We start from the raw sequence: 21,148 nt of genomic DNA on the forward strand, positions 1-21,148 counted from the left end.
GCCAGTGAAAGAGCTAGGTCTGCTCCAAGGTTTGACGACGTTGCCCTGCAGGCTTTAGTTGAGGGAGCAAGAGCTCATAAAGAGGTGCTCTTCCCTTCTTCAGGAAGGAAGAAGCCTCCCCAGCAGACCAAGGCTGTGTGGCTGCAAGTGGCAGAGGAGGTCGAATTCTTATCAGTTACCCGCAGAACGTGGATTCAGTGCAGGAAGAGATTTTATGACCTTCTGCGCACTGGAAAAGTGAGTATGAATTTCCCATCACCCTCAATCTGATCCCCATTGCCTTTCCTCACCAGCACTCAGCTTTAGCAATCTCTTCCTCCACATCCCACTTGACACTGACATCCATCCACCCTTACCCATTCCCTTTCTCTCTATGGTCACATTCACCTAACTATTCGACTATGCAGCCCTCACACTCCCTATCACTGTGATGCTATGAAAACAACTGACAACACACAGGGAGGGTCCTTGGACTTGCCAACTCGCTCCATCTTTCTCTCCTTCGAAGTATCTATGCTATGGAATCTCTACACTCACTCCTTCATTCTCACTCAACCTCCACTTGTCTCCCTCATTGCAGGAAAAGAGAGCTCACAATAAACGAGAAAGAGCGAGGACAGGAGGAGGGCCACCCTCAGTAGCCCACCTCACCCCCTGGGAGGAGGCGGACCGGGAGATCATAGGAGTGGAGGAAGATGCGCAAGTGGGGGACGGACAACTGGGTGCATCACAGCAAGCTGGTGACAGAATAGTTTTTCATCTCTCTCACTGACATTGCATGAGTCGCTGATAATGATTCTGAAGCTCTAACAGATGGACTTATGATCGTCTGCAATATGCAATATGCATGTAACCTTGGCATCACATCTCTGACTCTTTCCTTTACTCCCCCACAGGACCATCACAAGTACCCGTACCCACTAGCCAGGAGGAACAGCCTGAGCCTCCAGACTCCTCAGAGAAAGCTGCAACCTCTGAGGGCGCAGCGTCAGCAGAATTAAGCGCACCCAGCACCAGCGCAGATATTCACACCTCGGTGGGACATAGAGTAGTGTTGTCACCTGGTCACAAGTGAGCATTAGCAGGCTGTGGAGACAGGGACAGCAGTGGAGAGTCCTAGTCGGAGGGCGCAGGACTCTGCCAGCTCGGCTCAGCTGCATGTCGACCCTCTGCCTCTGGGTCCATCCATAAGATCAGCGGTGCTGGAACTCCAGGAACAGATACAGGAGTCTCTGGCAGGTTTTGTCTCCAGGGTCGCTGTGAGTGTGGAGCGAATGGCGGAGTCCATAGCTAACATGAGCAGAGCCTTTGTGGAGTCATTGGCGCATGAACACATTACCATGGAAAGGATGGCAACCTCCATGGAGGTGATAAGTCGCCAGAGTGCAGAAAACATGGTGAGTGTTCAGAATAGAATGACATCTCTGGAGGAGAAGTTGGTGGCAGACATCAAGGAAGTGGGGGCTCCTCGCCAAGCGCTCACACTTCCATGCCACTGCAGAGCCCTCGGTCAGAGCCCCACCAGAGTCCACACCCTACTGAGATCGGCGTCTCAACCCCTGCACAGCCGCAGGAGCAGCAGACTGTTGACGAGCCCTCACAGGTTCGCAACCCCAGAGGACACCCGCCAAAGGTGTCGAGACAGGAGCAGCAGGAAAGTGAGCAAGGGGCCTCCACATCTGCTGAAGCCACAGGGGAAGCACCACATAGGAGCAAGCGTAAGAGAAAGATACTGCACAAATAGTCACAAGGGTAGTCACTTGGGTGAAATTTGATGTTTTCTGTGAAAAAGCCATCAGATGAATAATGTAAATAAAAAATCTGATGGCTACTGCTGTGGTTGTGGCGTGTGTCATTTCGCGAATGGGACTTTCACATTGAGGGCTTAGGATTACTTGCAATTGTCAGTATGGTGGCCAAATTGCTAGGAATCTGCTGGTCCTTGGCCATTGTCGATGTTTAGGTAAGAAGCTGCGAGGCAAAAGTGCTTGATTGGCTAGACTAAGCAAATCTGGACAAGATGAGTGCGTTCCTTGCATCCCGGGCAGCAATGTGGTCACGCGCTGGCGCCTTCTGGCCTGTGCAGCTTCAGGTGGGTGAGCAGCAGCTTGGCGCTCCTGCTGTTGCTGCTGCTGTTGGTGGTGCTGTTGTTCAAGGTTCTGCTGCTGCCACGGCTGGTCTTCGTTCGAATCTGATGTCCAGGAGCAAAGGAAATAAATGGTTCCCATGCTTCTGGTATATGCCTCAGTTGAGGAAGCGCTCACTGAAGGTGACAAGAGGGGTTTCCCAGGAGGTCACACTGGAGATGGGTGTCAGGCTCCAAACTTCCACAGCTGTGGTTATGCCATCTAAAAGTTTCCCCAGACCTGAGACTACAAAATCCTGCCACCTGATCAAATCTCCTCTTTAATGGTTGACCTGCAGCGGACAGTCAGCAATCCAATTGTGCTCCCGCCAGGTTTCATCGTCGTGTTTCAGAACAGGCGTGTTTCATGTGGGGAAAGGGTTAAAATCGCAAAGGCCTTTCAAAATGACATTAGAGAGGCAATTTAGTGCTTGTTAAGGGCCTTAACAGCCTATCCCACCTCTTGGAGGAGAGATCTGCACATTGTGAGACACTTGGTACAAATGCGAAGGAGCCAGGGCAGGGGAAAGGATAGCATAGGCGCCAGCTTACCGGAGGTCGAGATTGCATACTAGTTCTGCTGCTGGGGACTCGGATGAGGACTTTGATGGTCCAAACTACAGAAAAAGGCTGATGGGTGTACACACCCAAATGCTTGATGTACTGCAAAGCCTACCAGAATGCCTGCACAAAATGTCAAGGAACATGGACCAATCCAGCACCAACTTGACACAGGGCTTTGCACAGAGCTTGAAGCCCATCGTTTCCAACATGGAACGGGTGGTCACCTCCATCAGCACACCTGTGGAACCCAGCACAATGTGGTGTCTGATGCCCGATATCTCAGCTTCCATTGCAGCACAAGCTGCTTCCACCAAAGGTGTGAGTGCTGCAGTGGAAGCTCAGACTGCTGGCATGCAAGCTCAGCCATCATGGCTCTGGATACCAGTGTTAAAAGGGGCTTCCAGGGCAACACAGCAGTCCATCAAGGAGTCCAGCATTCCTGCTCCCACTCCTGCCACTCCGCCAGTGCCCTTGCTGTTGCCTGTCAGCTAGCCAGCCTAGACTGCTGCAGTCCAGGCCGAAATGGTGCAATCTGCAGCCGGGCCTTCTAAGCTCAGAGCTGCTCGAGGCTGCCATCCAAGTCCATCTGCAGTCTCCTCAATTGGAGGTCAGCAGACTTCCACCATCCATGCTGCAGCCACTGGGGAAGCACCTTGTAGGAACACCTGGAGAGGCAAAGGCACACGGAAGAGACACTAAAGGAATGTACAAGGGTGATTAGTTTATTTTTGTATGCATTATGTCATGATTGAATTTATAAATTTGGATTGGAATGTGCATTTTCTGTTGGCTTTTATTTTTTGTTTTGTCGGAAAGAGGGCGATGTGCTGGTCAGTGAGAGACAAAAGGTAAGCAGTGTGGGACTGTAGGTGAATGGAGAGTTGTGACTGAGGCTACTGGTATCGCTCATGAATTATTTCATCACATAGAGCCCGGGCAGAAAAGGGCTGTCTACGTAATCCTCCCTTCCTCTTCTTGTTCCTCCACCTCCTCCTCCTCTTCCTTGTGTTCCTGCTCCTCAGCTTCTTGCCTGATAGATGGTGGCAAGGCCTGTTCCCTCATAATGGTCAGGTTGCGTAGCTTGCAGCATACCACCACAAATCTTGAGACCCGCCCAGCTGAGTACTGCAGGGCTCCCCCAGAGCGGTCCAGACAGCGGAAGCGTTGCTTGAGGACGCCAATGGTGTGCTCTATAATATTCCTTGTGGCAGCATGGCTCTCATTGTAAACCTGCTGTGCACATGTGCGTAGGTTCCAGACTGGAGTCATGAGCCATGTCATGAGTGGATAACCCTTGTTGCCCAGTAGCCCGCCTTTGATTTGCCGTGGTAGGTCAAGTGCAGTTGGCACAGAGGATTGCCACAGAATGAAGGAATTGTGTCCACTGCTAGCATTCACCTGCATGATGTGTTGTCTGTGGTCACACACCAGCTGCACATTGAGGGAGTGGAAAATGGCAGAGTTCACATGAGGCACATGCAAAGCAATGTGCGTGCAGTCAATGGCACTCTGCATCATGGGGCAGTCTGCAATTCGAGCAAACCCTTGTGCTCGTTCTGCCTACTTGTCTCTGGCAAGAGGGAATGAGATGAAGCTATCTCTCTTTGTATACAGAGCTTCAGTGACTTCCCTTATGTAGCAGTGTACTGCAAACTGCGAGATGTTACTGTATGTCCAGCAACAGCCTGGAAGTAGCCATACACATAAGTTAAGAGCCATGGCCACCTTGACAGCCACTGGCAATGCAGTCCTTGCCCTGCTTTGAGGTTGCAGTTGTGACTGCAGCAGTTGGCAGATTTCAGTCATGATCTCTTTAGTGAAGCAAAGACGTCTCAAGCATTGGTCATTACTGAAGTTGAGGTAAGAGAGTTGCTCCCTAAAGACCCTCTGTGGATATGGCCTCCTGCTGAGAGCCCTTCTCCCTCTTCTAGCAGCTTGTCCTGCTCTGCATGGTCTCTCTTCATTCTCCCAGTCATGCTCAATTCCAACAGGAAGGCCTACCAGGCCACCCATGTCTGGAAGCAACTTGTTTCAGCATAAGCCTTTAAATCACCAAAAAAGTACTTCAGTACCAACCAGAACACTCCCTGTAGACTACTGAAACTTTAGACAAGTTTAGAAAAGCTCCAAATATATGTAGAATTGCACCAGCAGCCAGAAGAAATAATCCAGCAACTAACCTGTAAACAGTTCATGATCGCTTTAAGTAGCGCTAGTGGGGGGTCCTTCATGCCATTTAACATCGTGTTCAGCTGTTCGAGGTTAAGGCAGGGTGTAGGCCGGAGCATGGCATTCGAAAATGGCAGCACGGGCTTCAAATCAGTGTCGCTCGTCGACTGACGTCATGGTCTGACTGCTCTGCATGCTGCCGGCAGTCATTAGATGCATGCGCGCAAACTCCTTTATTATGATGGCGTCCAGCTCACATCCCATCAGAGGTGTGCGTGCGCATCTCAGACACCATTTTTGAGTGTTAGGAGGCCAATTAACACCTAAAAAATGGGCACTAAAGAGCCCAATTTCTCCCCTGTAAAGTGTTACAACACTACTCAAATGGTGTTAAGTATTATTACGAACACACAAAAAAATAATACTGTCTCAAAGTCATTTTACAATGCCAACCTCTCCGAGCTCAGATAAAATTTTCACATCCTTTTATATTAATCAGTTCAGGACTACTTCAGATAATAAAATACGCTGTTCCTTTGCACTACTCACTTTGAATTTATTTTAAATAAAAACTTGTTTAAATGCCAATTCAAAATTTAAAGTGTTTATTTAAAATAATTATAATGGACTTTAACATATTTCCGCCTTCTGTTTGGGTTGAATGTTTTTGAATATTTTTGTTGAAATAATGAGTGTTAATGACATAATTAGAGGAAATTGGCTTGGATGATTTTGCTAAGCCAGTGCTAAACACATTCATTAGATATATAGGGGGCGATTTTCCCACTGGAGGCGGGTTTCGGTTTGGGTGGGTTTGAAACCCGCCTCCACAGATAGTTTTCAAAAAATTGCGATTTTCCCCTGGTTGGCCACTTGATTTCAGAGGTGTGTGTTGCCCCTGGTCAATTAGTGTTTTGGGACTGAAACTCGCCTCTGCTGACATCACTTTTCCAGCCTGATTTTAGGGCTGCTTGCTGCCTTGGATCATTCCACTGGATTTCTGCCTATGCTGCACCACCTGCAACATATTCTGAGAAACCACTATGTCCAATTCCAAGGCAAGGGCCTCCTCAAGGTTCTCGGATGAGGCGCTGCAAATGCTGGTTGAGGGGGTGACAGCTAGCAGGGAGGTGCTCTTCCACTCATCTGGGAGGAAGAAACCAAGGCTGTGTGGGTCCAGCTGGCAAGGGATCTGTGTGCAGATTGGGTGAATGTTTCTGTGTATTGATGAAATGCCATCCCTGTTGAAAAGCATTAAAATGATTTGATGCCAAAATGTTGGCGTTATGGCATCTGTTCTTTCGCCTTAGGCAGCTCCACATTGCGGGCGCTGCCATACTTGCGTTGTCAGGTTGGTGGCCAGAATGAAAGCAGGCCAGAGAGTCATGTCCATTGTCAATGATGTCTTAAGATGGAGCCAAGGACATGTGCCAACTTGGGCAACCTATGCAAATCTGGCCAGGCTAAGTTCATCCCTTGCATCACCGGCAGCTATGCGCTCGCATGCTGCTGGTCGATGCACCGGTGCTCTGACCTCCTCCTGCTTCTCCAGATCCTCCTGCTCCTCAGCCTCCTCCTCCTCCTCCTTATCCTCATCTGAGGTCCATGGTGAAAGAAAATGAATGGTTCTCATGCTGCTTGCAGATGCCTCCGTTGGGGAAGCGCTCATTGCAAGCGGGGAGAGGGTCTTCCAAGGAGGTCCCACAGTTGATAGATTCAAGCTGCAGCACCTCAGACTTCGGAAGGCCTGCTAAAAGTGCTCAAAGACCTTTTAAAGAACGTTCTGCCACCTGCAACTAATCCCTGATGAAATCTCCGATTTAATGTTTGAGCTGCAGCTATGAGGAGACCACCCACTTGTCAACCCACCAGGTTTAGCTGGCATGGTTTAGGAGGGTCGTGGAACATGCCGAAATGGTCGAAAAATAATGCGGGCCTCTCAAAATAGGCTCCTAACAAGCTCTCTGGCCAGCTGGAGGTGGGACCATTTCCCGCCCCGCAAAACTGGCACTGGCAAAATCCTGTGGAGGCGGGTTCCGAACCTTCACTCATTTTTTCCGATTTTCCTGCCTTTCCTGCCTCCAAACCCGCCTCCTCAGGCCTCAGAAAATCGCCCCCATAGAGCTTCAATGACTGTCAGTTTGATAGTGTAGGAGTCTACGTACTCCTAGCAAAAAATACTGAACTCGGAGAGGTTCAACAGAAAAGGTTTAATTGTTGAGGCTGCATGCTGAACACAAAATGGAGTCAGAGACCACACAAAGTACAACTGCCTTTCATCAGTGCACAGCTTCGACTGCTCCTCCCCCGCTCTGGGCTTAACTATATGCAGACAGAGACTGCCCTTCCCCTGCTCTGGGCTTAACTATATGCAGACCGAGGCCTAGAAATTGGGTTTTGGCGCAGCGACGGCTTTAGCGCCGGAAGTTAGTGCCGGAGCTAAGTCGCGCTGGGCGGGCCAAAAATTCACTACTTCTGCGCCCAAACGGCTGCCGGCGCTGCTGAAAGCGGTTAGCGCCTGAACACTGGCGCTATGCGCTGAATTTCGGCGCTATTCCGGCGCTGCGGCGCCCGCTGCGGTGCGGCAGGTTCGGGAAGTGCAGGCCTCCTCCTTCCCTTAAGGAGGACCTGCCTGCACCCGGCCGCGGCCCGCGATAATCTTATTAAACATGAGCCCGGCACCTCGGACAAGTGCCGGGCTTGCTTCTGTTCCGGGGGGGGGGGGGGGGGAAGTCCGGGGAGGGAGCTGCGGCCAGGCGGGCGGCGGGAAAGCGGCCGGCCGCCGCGGGGCCTTTAATGCGCCGGCGCAAACTTGTGCAAGGCACCTCTGCCAGAACGTTGCTTGCGGCTGCAAGTCAATTTCCCAGTTCGGGCGGGTTACCATGGCAACCGGGACGCTGCGCACACCGATGACGTCATCGGTGCCGGCGCAGCGCTACCGGTCTACCGCGGCGGAAGGGCCCCAGGCAATTTAGGCGCCGGCGCCAATTGCAGCGCTAGGCCCTCTAGCGCCGCAAAATCGGCGCTAAGGGCACTGAATTTCTAGGCCCGAGTTTCTTAAAGGTGTGATGCTTCTTAAAGGCATGATGCCTGATTTATAGTCTACGGACCGGAAAGCGGATTGTGTCCGTTCTGTGATCGGTACGCCACAATAGTGTTGATTAATTCAGTTACCTCGCACTGGGTCAATAACTCTTCCATGCCAGCTCCCACAATGATGTTATTAACAATTACTGTTTAAACAAAATATTCACAGAAAAACAAATTTGACCATTAAAATCAGTACAGATGGCAATACTCAGGTGTTAATGAATTACAGAATATTTTTGTAATGGTATTGTTTCCTTCACAAATTCCCATAGTTTTAACAATATAAAACAAATTATGGATTTGCATTGGATTATATTTAACCATATTCCAGAAAATAGGAGTACAACGATTAGATATTAAAGAACATCCATTTATGACTTTGCACCTGTAAAATATTACATTAAAGGGTTAATTCAATGAATCCACACTGTCAGTGGGGAGCTGCGCTTTATGGCGGCATGGGAGAATTGGCAGCACACTGTTGTAGCCCTATCTCCAAATCATGCTTAATTTATGCATGGTTCCACATTGGAAGCATGGGATTGGTGAATTTACCCTAAGTTTTGAATCTAATAAGCTGCTTCAAACAATAAAATTTTCAAATAGTAGTTTTACTTTTAATTTAGTAAAACACATTGCATAATTGTTATATGTGCAAAGGAATAAAATGTTGTTATCTATATATATAAAAGGATACTTCTGTCTGTCTGTCTGTCTTTCTGTCTGTCTGTCTTGAATTAACTCGAAAGTTATAGAGCGTACCTACACGTGCGTTACGTCGAAAGAAAGCTGACGATTCCAGAACCGTCCTAAGCGTATTTACGTTTCGGCCGGACAAAAATTGCACCCGCGGTATCCAAAAAACGTTCAACATTCCGCTCATTATCCGCTCATTAGCATCGAGTGACGTCGAGGTCGACCAATCATACGGCGGGTTCCTGGCGCGTGTGGCCGGGCCCTCCTACGGTCGAGTGATGGGACGATTGACCAATCCTACGCTTCGGTGACCTGACGGTCCACCAATCGGTGCCTGTGTGGGTGGGCCTTATCGTTCTGAACCGAGGTGAGTCGCCGCCATCTTGATTCCAAACTTTTCTTTTTCCCGCTTTCTGCGTCTTTAAAAAAAAAGTTGCTTTTAAAACACATATTGTTTTTAAAAAAAGTTATTTACTTTCTAAATCTTTTATCTAATCTCATTAATTTTCCTACCTTTCCCCATTTTTCCAGGTAGGCCTCGAAGCCTGGGCATCTGTTGCCAGCCATGCTGGACCCTAGGCAATTGTTTTGTGGCAAGCTCCTCCCACCCCTCACCCCCCCGCTGGGCCCGATTCCGAACCAGCGGCCAGCCATCTTGGTAAAGGCTGGCTGGGCTCACTGCAAGCTCCTGGCGGTTCATTCGGGGGGGGGGGCGGGGCTCGGGAGGGGAGGGGGAGCGGAGAGGGTTACCCCGGCAACCGGGTTCGCCAGCCGCAATCGGCCGCTCAGGCCCAGAGATCGGGAGGCGGAGAGGGGAGGAGGGTTACCAAGGCAACCGGGGCTCGGGAGGGGAGGGGGAGCTGAGAGGGTTACCCTGGCAACCGGGCTCGCCAGCCGCAATCGGCCGCTCAGGCCCAGAGATCGGGAGGCGGAGAGGGGAGGAGGGTTACCAAGGCAACTGGGGCTCGGGAGGGGAGGGGGAGCTGAGAGGGTTACCCCGGCAACCGGGCTCGCCAGCCGCAATCGGCCGCTCAGGCCCAGGCCCGGAGATCGGGAGGCGGAGCGGGGAGGAGGGTTACCAAGGCAACCGGGGCTCAGGAGGGGAGGGGGAGCGGAGAGGGTTACCCCGGCAACCGGGCTCGCCAGCCGCAATCGGCCGCTCAGGCCCGGAGATCGGGAGGCGGAGAGGGGAGGAGGGTTACCAAGGCAACCGGGCCCGGCCAGCCGCAATCGGCCGTCTCAGGCCCCCCTTCCCCCTCCTCCCCCTCTTGCCCCTCTCCCCTCCCCCCTCCTCCTCCCCTCCCCCCTCCCTCCCCCCTCTCCCTCCTCCCCTCCCCTCCACTCCCCCCCCTCCCCCGCCCCACCTCCCCCCCTCCCTCCCCCCTCTCCCTCCCCCCTCCCCCCTCTTTCTCACTCTCTCTTCCCCCCCAGTCGCTCTCTCTCTTCCCCCCCAGTCGCTCTCTCTCTTCCCCCCCGTCGCTCTCACTCTTCCCCCCCAGTCGCTCTCTCTCTTCCCCCCCAGTCGCTCTCTCTTCCCCCCAATCGCTCTCTCTTCCCCCCATTCGCTCTCTCTTCCCCCCAGTCGCTCTCTCTCTTCCCCCCAGTCGCTCTCTCTCTTCCCCCCAGTCACTCTCTCTCTTCCCCCCAGTTGCTCTCTCTCTTCCCCCCAGTCGCGATCTCTCTCTCTTCCAACAACAACATGCCCTCAAAAGACCCTCGGCACCGCCGGGCACTTCAGCTAGTCCTAATATAAAAGACAGTCTTGTGAATTTTATTATTTTCTTCTGTTTGTTTCAATCATTATTTCATGTCAGCCTGTATTCCTAACCAGCATCATCATACTGACCAACATAAATCACATTAGTAAAGACTAACCATCATTCTCTTTCAATCTCCTACTGAGATGACACAAGAACATTTTCAAGCATACTGGCTCTAACTGTCAATATCAATTAGAAGTTAACTGTGCAACCAGTCATATTGGGCAATGGATTAGCTGTTTCACATTTACAAATATGTAAACAGATTTGGTAATAGAAATAATGTAATCTCAAAAATAATTAAATTCAATAAGGAAATAAAACGCTGATTGATGTGAAAAGAATTAATATGAATGTAACATGACCCAGCTATTAACAATAAAAAAGCACTAATGTACTCTGCGAGCAACAACTTACCTTCTATAATGGGGTCATTGAATGTGTCTTTTCTACTATTCTTCCATGTTGCCAGACGCGCAAGATTGACGTGTCCAGCAGCTTCTACGTGGCGACAATATATGGTCATCATTGCGTGAGCTTTGAAAATGCCGAAGTGAACCTGCATGATCTCTAGTAGATGTAGATCACCCAAAGTCATGGCAATCTCATACCCTCGCCAAATATACTTGCAAGCTATATCATATTGACCCTGTTAGGAAATTTTACAGAGAAACAAGTTCAGAAAGGCAAATAAGTTTTTAGATTGGAAAATGGCATTTAGTTTACTGGTATTTGCATTGTGGAATAAGAGCGGTCACTGTAAGTGGTTGCTTCTTAATGCACAGACCCCTGGGTAACACAAAGGTTACGGCAAAGACCTTGTCTGATTGCTTGAGTAACAAAAACAGAACAGTAACCTTTACGTGTTGGGAATTCATCGCAAGCTTAAAAACATGAAAGTGAAGAAGTATTACTGGAATTTGGAATTCTAGGCTTGGGCACGAAATGTGTACATTAAGTCAACAGTGAAACGTGAGGATGTGCAAGATTTTTCCATTGAACCTAATGTGTGAAGTAGGATGATGTTCTCACAACTCTGTTCTCTATTCTTGCCAGTAACAAACACCAAGAAATGAGGCAATGTTTGCTGCTATCAGCCATGTGTTTGCTTTTGGTCCTGAATAAATCCAAACTTAACCTTGAAACAGAAAATGTTGTATAAAAATATTTTTAAAAAACTAATACATTGTTTTAGTATATATTGTAGTCTTAGTAATCTACAATCTTGCTCTCTAACTGCATAATAATTTATATCTTCCTATAAATTATGTATTATTCTATAGTGATCACATCACAATTGCCTCCCACAATCTATAATCAATGTAATTTCCAAACCACTTTACACTGTTGTTAACACGATTTGCATTTTATTAGAATTATATATTTTTGAATATACTTCCACTGAGTTTTTCTTCAATCCTTTTAAGGAAGGAAATACTATAGTTAAAATGATGAGATTGAATGCTGAGGACAAAAAGAGAACAGCCAGTCAAGTGGTACAGCAATGCATTTTTAATGCATTTCTATTCAGTATCATACAAGTAGTACCTCAAAGAATGCTTAAAGGAGAAGGCGCCTGTAGGGGAAGGTGCTTTTGACAAGATCATTGTCAATGTCATTGACAAAAAAAATAACTCAAATGTCTTACTAGTTATGTTCGTTAATTAGATGAACCTTTAAGTGAAAGGCTGCTCTGCAGCCCCGAGCACACTGATATTTTGTGAGAGTGAAATGCTTAACTGACATCTGCCATTGTTGTTGGCAGTGAACATGTCCACTAAATAAAATAGAGATCAGCACATTTTAGTTTCTGCATACTGATTGGAAGCTGAAATTGGTCTCCTAAAACACTTTTGACCACGTTTTGTAGACTCTCCTTGCTATACAGTTTCTTTTCACTTTACAAAGCTCCTCAATTTTCTAAAAAAAATGAATTCTTTTTTTGTTCATTCTTTCAATGCCTTTAGATAGCACTAGAAGCAACTAAGATATCACCAACATTACACTCTTTACTTCACTAATCCACTATAACTTCACTGGGTTAATTCTGAAATTGGGACCTCCCAGCGGGGAGCAGCACTTGCAGGGAACCCATCTCAAAAATACGCAGGTCCCCACCTGTTATTTTCCACCTATTCATTTCAATAGATAGGAAATCATGGGTGGCATGCCAGAAGCGATCCCTAAAAACACTGCTTCCCATCATCCAGATCACAGAATCACCCCTTATATTTCTTCTTTTCATTCTATAACATTGCCTGTGATATTTACCAGAATATGAGAACTGATGGGACTTCAAATATACAGGTACATGCAGATCTTCCACTTGACCACAACCTTCCTGAGCTGCTCCAACTATTTGTATTTGCCACATTCAAACTCCTATCCCTAACTGCAGCAATTGTGGCTTACGGAGGAGACAGGATAGAGCTCAGTGATGATATTAATTGAACATGTTATTTTTTTTTATGATAAAGAAAAAACTGATTGCTGCAAATCTGAAATAATAGTTGAAAATGCATAGGGGTCCATCAGTATCTAAAAAGAGGAATGAGGGGAAACTGTAAAAGTCAGGAGCACAGATATGCTGACTACTAGTATAAAAAAAGCTGTTCGATTTAATGATCTGTCAACAGATCTTTTAAAAAGCTGGTAAAAGATGAAAAGTGCTGGGTGATGTCCAAAAATTATCTCAGCCAGGCATTGGAAAGATGTGATCCCAGCACCCAGCGCATCATCTATCCCCTTCCCCTGCACTTTCTGCAGGACCCAATGGGCCATTTGCGTTACCTTTGAAATGGACAGCAAATCCCGAACTTGCAATGTGTTAAATTCCGACTTGACAGATGCTCTGCTTCGACATTGAAATCCTAATGCTGGCGCAGAGTTGGGCTAATTGCCCACCAACTGCCCAGCAATTACGTATGAAAATTGTACGGCTGGTGCAAACAGGCACAGGGCCTATTTGCACAGCGTAAGGGGCTACCTCCTGACAAGATAATTAAGAAATTGCACTTCATTAATTAAAAAGGAAGGTTTAACAGTAATATGAAATGGTGAAAATAGTTTTCCAATTTGTACATGAAAAAATAAATGATTTGCTTCGGCGATTCTGAAATGCCTATTATCGAAGATCGCGCATAGTTCCCAGAGACTACAGGAATTCCAATGTGTATAAGAAAGCCGCACTTCAAATTTGCTTTGCAGAGAGAAAACTTCTCCAGCTGTACTCGCGGCAGGTATAGGGTCAGTCCTCTCTGGATGGAAACCATTCTAACTGGAGAACACGTGGTTGTGTGTAGCCCAGAAGGGTATTGGTGATTTTCAATCTAAATTATTGGAAATTTAACTTGCTCTAAATCAGTACAGTACGGTGTGCCCCTGGGATCTGTGGGCCACTACGCTGCCCTCTACTCTGCAGCGGCTGACAGCAACTTCTCGGAGGAGGGTTCCCAGCAGGTAAGTGCGCATTGGGTTCGTATGCTGGGGCCTTATTTCCTTTGTTACGCCGCCAACCGCAAAATCCGGGCCATTGCTTTTGTGACACTCTCATTCATTCTTTCATTGCCCGCACCATCGGCTGTTCTTGTCTAGGCACTTCCAGATGCAAGTTCACTTCTTTCTATGGCATTGTCCACACCTCCAAACATTCACTTCATCACATTCACTTCATCCTAGACAACAATTTACAATCTGCCATACTATATTTACTGCTCTTTCCCTGTATTGCAGAGACAAAATACAGATTGGGCGATTGCTCTGCCAAACATCTCCATTTAGTCTGCAAGCACGATCCTGACCTTCCTGCCACTTCGATTCCCCCTCCCATTCTCATTCTAACCTATCCATTTTTGGCCTCCTACCATAGTCTCCCATTGGAATTGTGATGAAAAGTTCTGAAAAGTTAACCTATCTTTTTGCTTTTTGATCAAGTTGCTGTATTTCTAGCATTTTCTGTTTTTATTTTAGATTTATTTTTGTTTTTATTAAACTTTCACAGCCTGACAGAGATAACTTTTGTATATCATCAAGCTTTTAAAGAAACTGTTTACATGCTACTAAACCCATCTGCCATCTCTTTGTAATAGTTTGTATATCAGTACTCTTGCCCTTTACCTGTTATTCTCGACTCCCTTCTCTGTGCTGGTTAACTCGATTGTCTTCCTCCCTTTAGTTCTGATGAAGGGATCCATCAAAAAATTATGAACATCTTTTCTCTATTCAGATGCTGACGAATCGTCTGACTATTTTGAGCATTTTCTGTTTTTATTTGCTCTTTTAAAATGACCATCTGTAGGTGGCTCCAAGCTTAACCATTTACTACAGGATTATTAATTTTTAGGAACATAAAAACAGGGGCATTAGGGAGACCTTAGGATTAGTACTTTCTTCTGGGAACTGACTGATCGAATGGAAGTCTCCTCCCTCTCCTGGATTTAAGATTTTCTGAGAAATGAATTTGAACGGTTTCAAGGGAGTTTCGAATGGGTGCTGGTCCACAGCATAAAACAAATGGGCACGAATAGGTAATCGCACTCAGTATGGGGAGTGGAAAAGTTCACAGTGGTACAACAAGGGATGAGGTTGAGGTTAAGGCACATCACTGAGGCAGAGTAGAAGGAGCAGAGTAGAGGATTGAACTTGTCTGTGTTTTGAATAACTTGATCTGGATTATATACTTATTTCTTTTACTGGAAAAGGCAGCATTGAAACCCCAAAAAGAAAAGCATCACAGAAATGACTGTACAGAAGAAGGCAGCTCTACCTATTACACCAATGTCAGTGTGAGCTCTGCAAATAAACTGTCAACTCTCATCCTATTTCCTTACCCTTTCTCTGTATCCTTTTGTATTTTTTTTAATACTAGTCCAATTCTCTTTTAAATGAAAGGAAGTGACTAGCAATGTTCCTCCTAATTTTTTTTACTGCAAGGTCCCTTTAACTGGGTGCGCGGCCCATTCAAATTTTCACGCATGCACGGTTTCTTCCCAGTAGAAGCCAGTGCGTGGCCTGTGCAGGACCTCCAGACCGCTGTGCAGCCACACAGTTTAGCGGGAACGTTGGTGACTAGTGGTGTCCAACAAGCATCTGTGCTGGGGCCTCACCTATTCATTATGTTTATTAATGACTTAGATACCACAATAGAGAGCCATATATCTAAGTTTGTCAATGACACAAAGATTGGTGGTGTAGTAAATAGCATAGACAGCAGCATAAAATTACAAAGAGACTTTGATAGATTAAGTGAGTGGACGAAACTGTGGCAGATATATTTCAACACAGGTAAGTGTGAGGTCATCAATTTTGGACCAAAAAGGATAGATCAGAGTATTTTTTAAATGATGAAAAGCTAAGAACAGTGGAGGGCCAAAGAGACTTAAGGGTCTATGTACAAAGATCACTGAAATGTAGTAGTCAGGTACAAAAAATACTCAAAAAGGCTAATGGAATGTTAGCCTTTATAACTAGAGGGCTAGAATATAAAGGGGAGGAAGTTTTGCTACAGCTGTATAAAGCCCTAGTTAGACCACACCTGTTCAGTTCTGGGCACCGTATCTTAAAAAGGAGATATTGGCCTTGGAAGGAGTGCAGCGCAGATTCACCAGAATGTTACAAAGGCTCCAAGGGTTCGATTACGAGGAGAGATTACATAAACTAGGCTTGTAATATCTGGAGTATAGAAGGTTAAGGGGTGATCTAATTGATGCTTTTAGGATTTTGAGACGAATTGATGGGATAGATAGAGAAACTTTTTCTGCTGGTGGGGGAGTCTAGGACAAAGGGAGATAACATTAAAATCAGAGCCAGGCCATTCAGGAGAGAAGTTATGAAATGGTTCTTCACGCAAAGGGTGATAGAAGCGTGGAATGCTCTCCCACGAAAATCAGCAGATGCTAGGTCAACTAATAATTTTAAATCTGAGAGTGAAAGATTTTTGCTAGGTAAGTGTATAAAAGTACTAGCTGGGGGGGGGCCGGCGTTGCCAAGGCTTTTTTGTAAAATGGCAGTTTACAGGGCCGTGCGGTTGACGGCCGGCCGCTGCCGCTCCCCCGCTCTGTGTCTTGGGCCGAGCGGTTGTCAGGCCCGGCCTAGCCCGAGTGACCCCAACTCACCTCCCGCTCCGGCGGGCCGCCGCAGCTGCCCGGCTCGCTGTTGAGTAAAAGCAGTGAAAAAAATGGCGGCTACGTTTCGGGAGGCTGCAGGATTAGGTCCCGCCCACACACGGAATGAAACGCCCCCCGTGACGCACTGATTGGTCAACCATCAGGTCACTGAACTGTAGGATTGGTCAACCATCACGTCACTCAACGCTAATGAGCGGTAGGATTGGTTAACCGCTAATGAGCGGATTTTTGAACGTTTTTTGTATACTGTCCGAACAATTTTTGTCTGACCAAAAAGTAAATACGCCTATGAGACTCCCCTAATCATAAGCTTTCTTTTGATATAACATATGTGTAGGTACGCTCTATAACTTTTGAGTGTATAGCGGACAGACAGACAAACAGACAGACAAACAGACAGACATACAGACAGACAGACATACAGACGGACGGATCCTTTTATATATATAGATATGGAGCCAAGGCAGGTGGATGGAGTTAAGATACAGATCAGCCATGATCTCATTGAATGGCAGAACAGACTCGAGGGGCTGAATGGCCTACTCCTGTTCCTATGTTCACAAATACATTTAAAAAAAATGTTTTTTTGTCTGTTTTTTGTTTTTCATACAGACCCCAGCATCTGCAACATTTGACCCCTTGTGACCCTACCTCATTGTTCTTTGATGTAATGTTTTCCTGACTGACCTGTTTGGACACCATTCACACCTTTGAGTGCTGTGATTATCTCTCTGCCGAGGTGTGATAAATGGCAGTTAGAAAGATTACCTGTAATCATCTGGCATTATTCTCTGACTATGTAAGCTGTGTCTTTATGCATCTCTCCACTTCACCTGACGAAGGAGCAGCGCTCCGAAAGCTTGTGATTTCAAATAAAACTGTTGGACTATAACCTGGTGTTGTGTGACTTCTTACATTTGTCCACTCCAGTCCAACACCGGCATCTCCACACCATAAATTATGTGACATACTGCCTCAATAGTTACTCAATTATATTCTAATAACTCTGTAAGTTAAAATTTCTTCTATTTTTCCTGTTTGTTCTTCTAGTGATACTCCTGGATGTATGCCACTCTGTTACCATAATGTCCAACTAATGAAAACAATATTTCACTATTTACCCTTTCAAATTTTTCATATTCTTGGAAATCTCTTTTAGATTCCAAATTTAATCCTTTCTGTTGCAGTGAAAAAAGCCCTAATTTTTGCACTGTTCTTGATGGCTGTAATTTCTCATTCTTAGAATCAGTCTACTGAATATTCACTGCATCATTAAGGGCACCAAATGGTCATACATAGAACAGCTCCAAACTATTCCAGGTCAGAGAGATTATGGGAGGGGGAGTGGAAGGGAGTTTTGTTTTATGCAGTTGACCTTTTTTAAAAGAATGAAGAAAATTAGGGGTACATTGGCCTTAGAGATACCTGGGACGAAGGGACTGATGATTCGAGACTGGGAAACTTGGGTTACATTCTCTGGAAATGAGGGCTGTGAAAACAGTGGGCTGGTGTTTGCAGTATTCGTGCTGGAATAGTGCCCAGGGATAGGGCCAGTGGGTGCTAATGGGGCACATCTTGGGCGTTTGCCTGCCCCAACCTGTCAGGAAATCTGGCCTCAGGTGCCCAGGTTCTGGGGAGGGTGTCATGCATTCCAGAAACCTTACAATATGGCAAAATTATAAATGAAACTTGTCATCTTTGGGGGTTCAGGTCATGATTTCTGCCCCTTCCATCATTTGCTACTGTGCACCAATTCAAATACTTTAATCTATGGGAAATTAGATAATGTTAGTGCGGGTGAGGCACTGAGTGATTCACAGAACATGAAGGAGCCTGGGGAGTGAGTAAGGATGTGCACCTTACCAGTGGAGAACGAGGAGAAACTTCAGAGTCGTTGATCTCATTATTGCGATTTTTTAAAACGTTTTTTTACATTTATGCATTTTCATAGTATCACTATGAGTCACATTGCAGATTCTTAAACATGTTGGCCTAGAAATCCAATCGTGCCCAGAAACTGCATGTGCCTCTTAATGTGGTCGCAGGCAGCGTGCAATATTCGTGCTACCTGCTGATTATAATGATGCAGGTGTGCAGCCAGCACTACATAAGAACATAAGAATTAGGAGCAGGAGTGGGCCATATGGCCCCTTGAGCCTGCTCCGCCATTCAATAAGATCATGGCTGACCTTCGAGCTCAACTTCACTTTCCCGTCCGATCCCCATATCCCTTGATTCCTCTAGAGTCCAACAATCTATCAATCTCAGCCTTGAATATACGCAATGACTCAGCATCCACAGTCCTGTGGGGTAGAGAATTCCAAAGATTCGCAGCCCTCTGAGTGAAGAAGTTCCTCATAGAAACATAGAAAAATAGGAGCAGGACTAGGCCATTCGGCCCTGGAGCCTGCTCCGCCATTCAATATGATCATGGCTGATCCTCTATCTCAATACCATATTCCCGCTCTCTCCCCATACCCCTTGACACCTTTTGTGTCTAGAAATCTATCTATCTCCTTCTTAAATATATTCAGTGCCTTGGCCTCCACAGCCTTCTGTGGGAGAGAATTCCACAGGTTCACCACCCTCTGTGTGAAGAAATTTCTCCTCATCTCAGTCCTAAATGTCCTACCCCATATCCTGAGACTGTGACCCCTCGTTCTAGACCCCCCAGCCAGGGGAAACATCCTCCCTGCATCCAGTCTGTCTAGCCCTGTCAGAATTTTATACGTTTCAATGAGATCCCCTCTCATTCTTCTAAACTCTAGTGAATACAGGCCTAGTCGACCCAATCTCTCCTCATACGACAGTCCTGCCATCCCAGGAATCAGTCTGGTGAACCTTCGCTGCACTCTCTCCATCCATGTTAATACATTACCACCAACGCCATGAGCCCTTATCTTGCGTAGCAAACGTTTATGTGGCACCTTATCAAATAAAACCATGTTGACTCTGCCTAAACATTTATGATTTTCTAAGTGCCCTGTTACCACTTCCTTAATAATGGATTTCAGCATTTTCCCAACAACTGATGTCAGGCTAACTGGTCTGTAGTTCCCTGTTTACTCGCTCCCTCCTTTCTTGAACAGCGGCGCTACATTTGCTACCTTCCAATCCACTGGGACCGTTCTAGAATCTGGGGAATTTGGGAAGATCGCAACCAATGCATCCACTATCTCTGCAGCCACCTCGTTTAGAGCCCTCGGATGTAGGCGATCAGGTCCAGGGGATTTGCCGACTTTTAGTCCCATTAGTTTCTCAAGTGCTTTTTCTCTACTGATATTAATTACTTTAAGTTCCTCACTCTTATTAGCCCCTTGGTTTCCCACTATTTTAGGTATGGTTTTTGTGTCTTCTACTGTGAAGACTGATACTAAATATTTGTTTAAAGTCTCTGCCATTTCCTTATTCCCCATTATAATTTCACCTGTCTCAGACTCTAAGGGAAAATGCTCACTTTTGCTACTCTTTTCCTTTTTACGTACCTGTAGAAGCTCTTACAATCGGTTTTCATATTTCTTGCTAGTTTATTCTCATATTCTATTTTCTCATCTTTTATCAATTTTCTGGTCATCCTTTGCTGGTTCCTAAAGCTCTCCCAATCCTCAGGCTTATTACTATTCTTCGCAACATTATAAGCCTCTTCTTTTAATCTAATACTATCTTTAACTTCTTTAGTTAGCCACGGATGGATCATTTTTCCCATGGAGTTTTTATTTCTCAATGGAATGTACATTTGGAATATTTCTTTAAATTTTATCCACTGCTTATCTACCGTCATACCTTTTAATCTAATTTCCCAATCTACCTTAGCCAACTCGCCCTGCACACCTATGTAATTGGCTTTATTTAAGTTTACCTGCTCTACTAATTAGCTGCATGCCTATCGGGTGGGGGGAGCGGATATTACACCACTTAAGAGCAGCCAGCACCTTTTAAATGGGAGGTGCCTTCTGGCTGCAGACGCCAAAGAAGAACTTGTGTTGAAGAAATGGCTGAAGGACGCAGTGAGCGGGCACCAACTTTCTCTGCCTTGGAGGATCTGGTGCAGGCAGTGAAGAGGAGAGGGGACATCCTCTTCACCCAGGGGCAGGAAGCCTTCAAGGCATCTACTCCGTTGACAGTGGGAAGAAATAATAGAGCATGTCAATGCCAGGAGTTTTGCACCCTGGACATGGCTGCACCTACCACAACTTACATCTTACACACAGGCTATCAGCTATTCACATATAACAAAATCTGTTCTCTAGCCTCCGATTCCATTTCCCCTTCTTGGTCACTGTCTCAGACTGTTGGTAACCTTGGCTTCCTATTTGACCCTGAGCTGAACCTCCAACCCCATATCCTCTCCATCACAAGACTGCTTACTTCCGCCTCCATAATATCGCCTGTCTCCGTCCCTGCCTCAGCCCATCTACTGCTGAAACCCTCATCCATGCTTTTGTTACCTCCAGACCAATGCTCTCCTGGCCAGGCTCCCATCTTCGATCCTCCAAAAACTTGAGCTCATCCCAACCTCTGCTGCCCGTATCCTAACTCGCACCTAGTCCCGTTCACCTATCAACCCTGTGCTCACTGACCTTCATTGGCTCACAGTCCAGCAACGCCACAAATTTAAC

General features: G+C 46.4%; 1 protein-coding gene across 6 annotated transcripts in view; it reads right to left on the reverse strand.

The window, feature by feature from the left end:
- LOC147122817 (tetratricopeptide repeat protein 29-like) overlaps positions 1–21,148 on the reverse strand; it is a 547,513-nt gene that overhangs the window by 183,524 nt on the left and 342,841 nt on the right. For 5 of the 6 annotated variants that reach the window (XM_086011402.1, XM_086011395.1, XM_086011389.1 and 2 more), the window contains one exon: positions 10,822–11,053. The exons of the other annotated variant lie outside the window; for it this stretch is intronic. In XM_086011402.1, coding sequence (XP_085867528.1) covers positions 10,822–11,053 — 232 coding nt within the window. The remainder of the gene's footprint in view (positions 1–10,821; positions 11,054–21,148) is intronic. 6 annotated transcript variants of the gene reach the window in all.

This window comes from Somniosus microcephalus, chromosome 2 (genome assembly GCF_052327205.1).
Source record: "Somniosus microcephalus isolate GS21.2 chromosome 2, FLI_Smic_1.0, whole genome shotgun sequence".
Taxonomy (NCBI): Eukaryota; Metazoa; Chordata; class Chondrichthyes; order Squaliformes; family Somniosidae; genus Somniosus; species Somniosus microcephalus.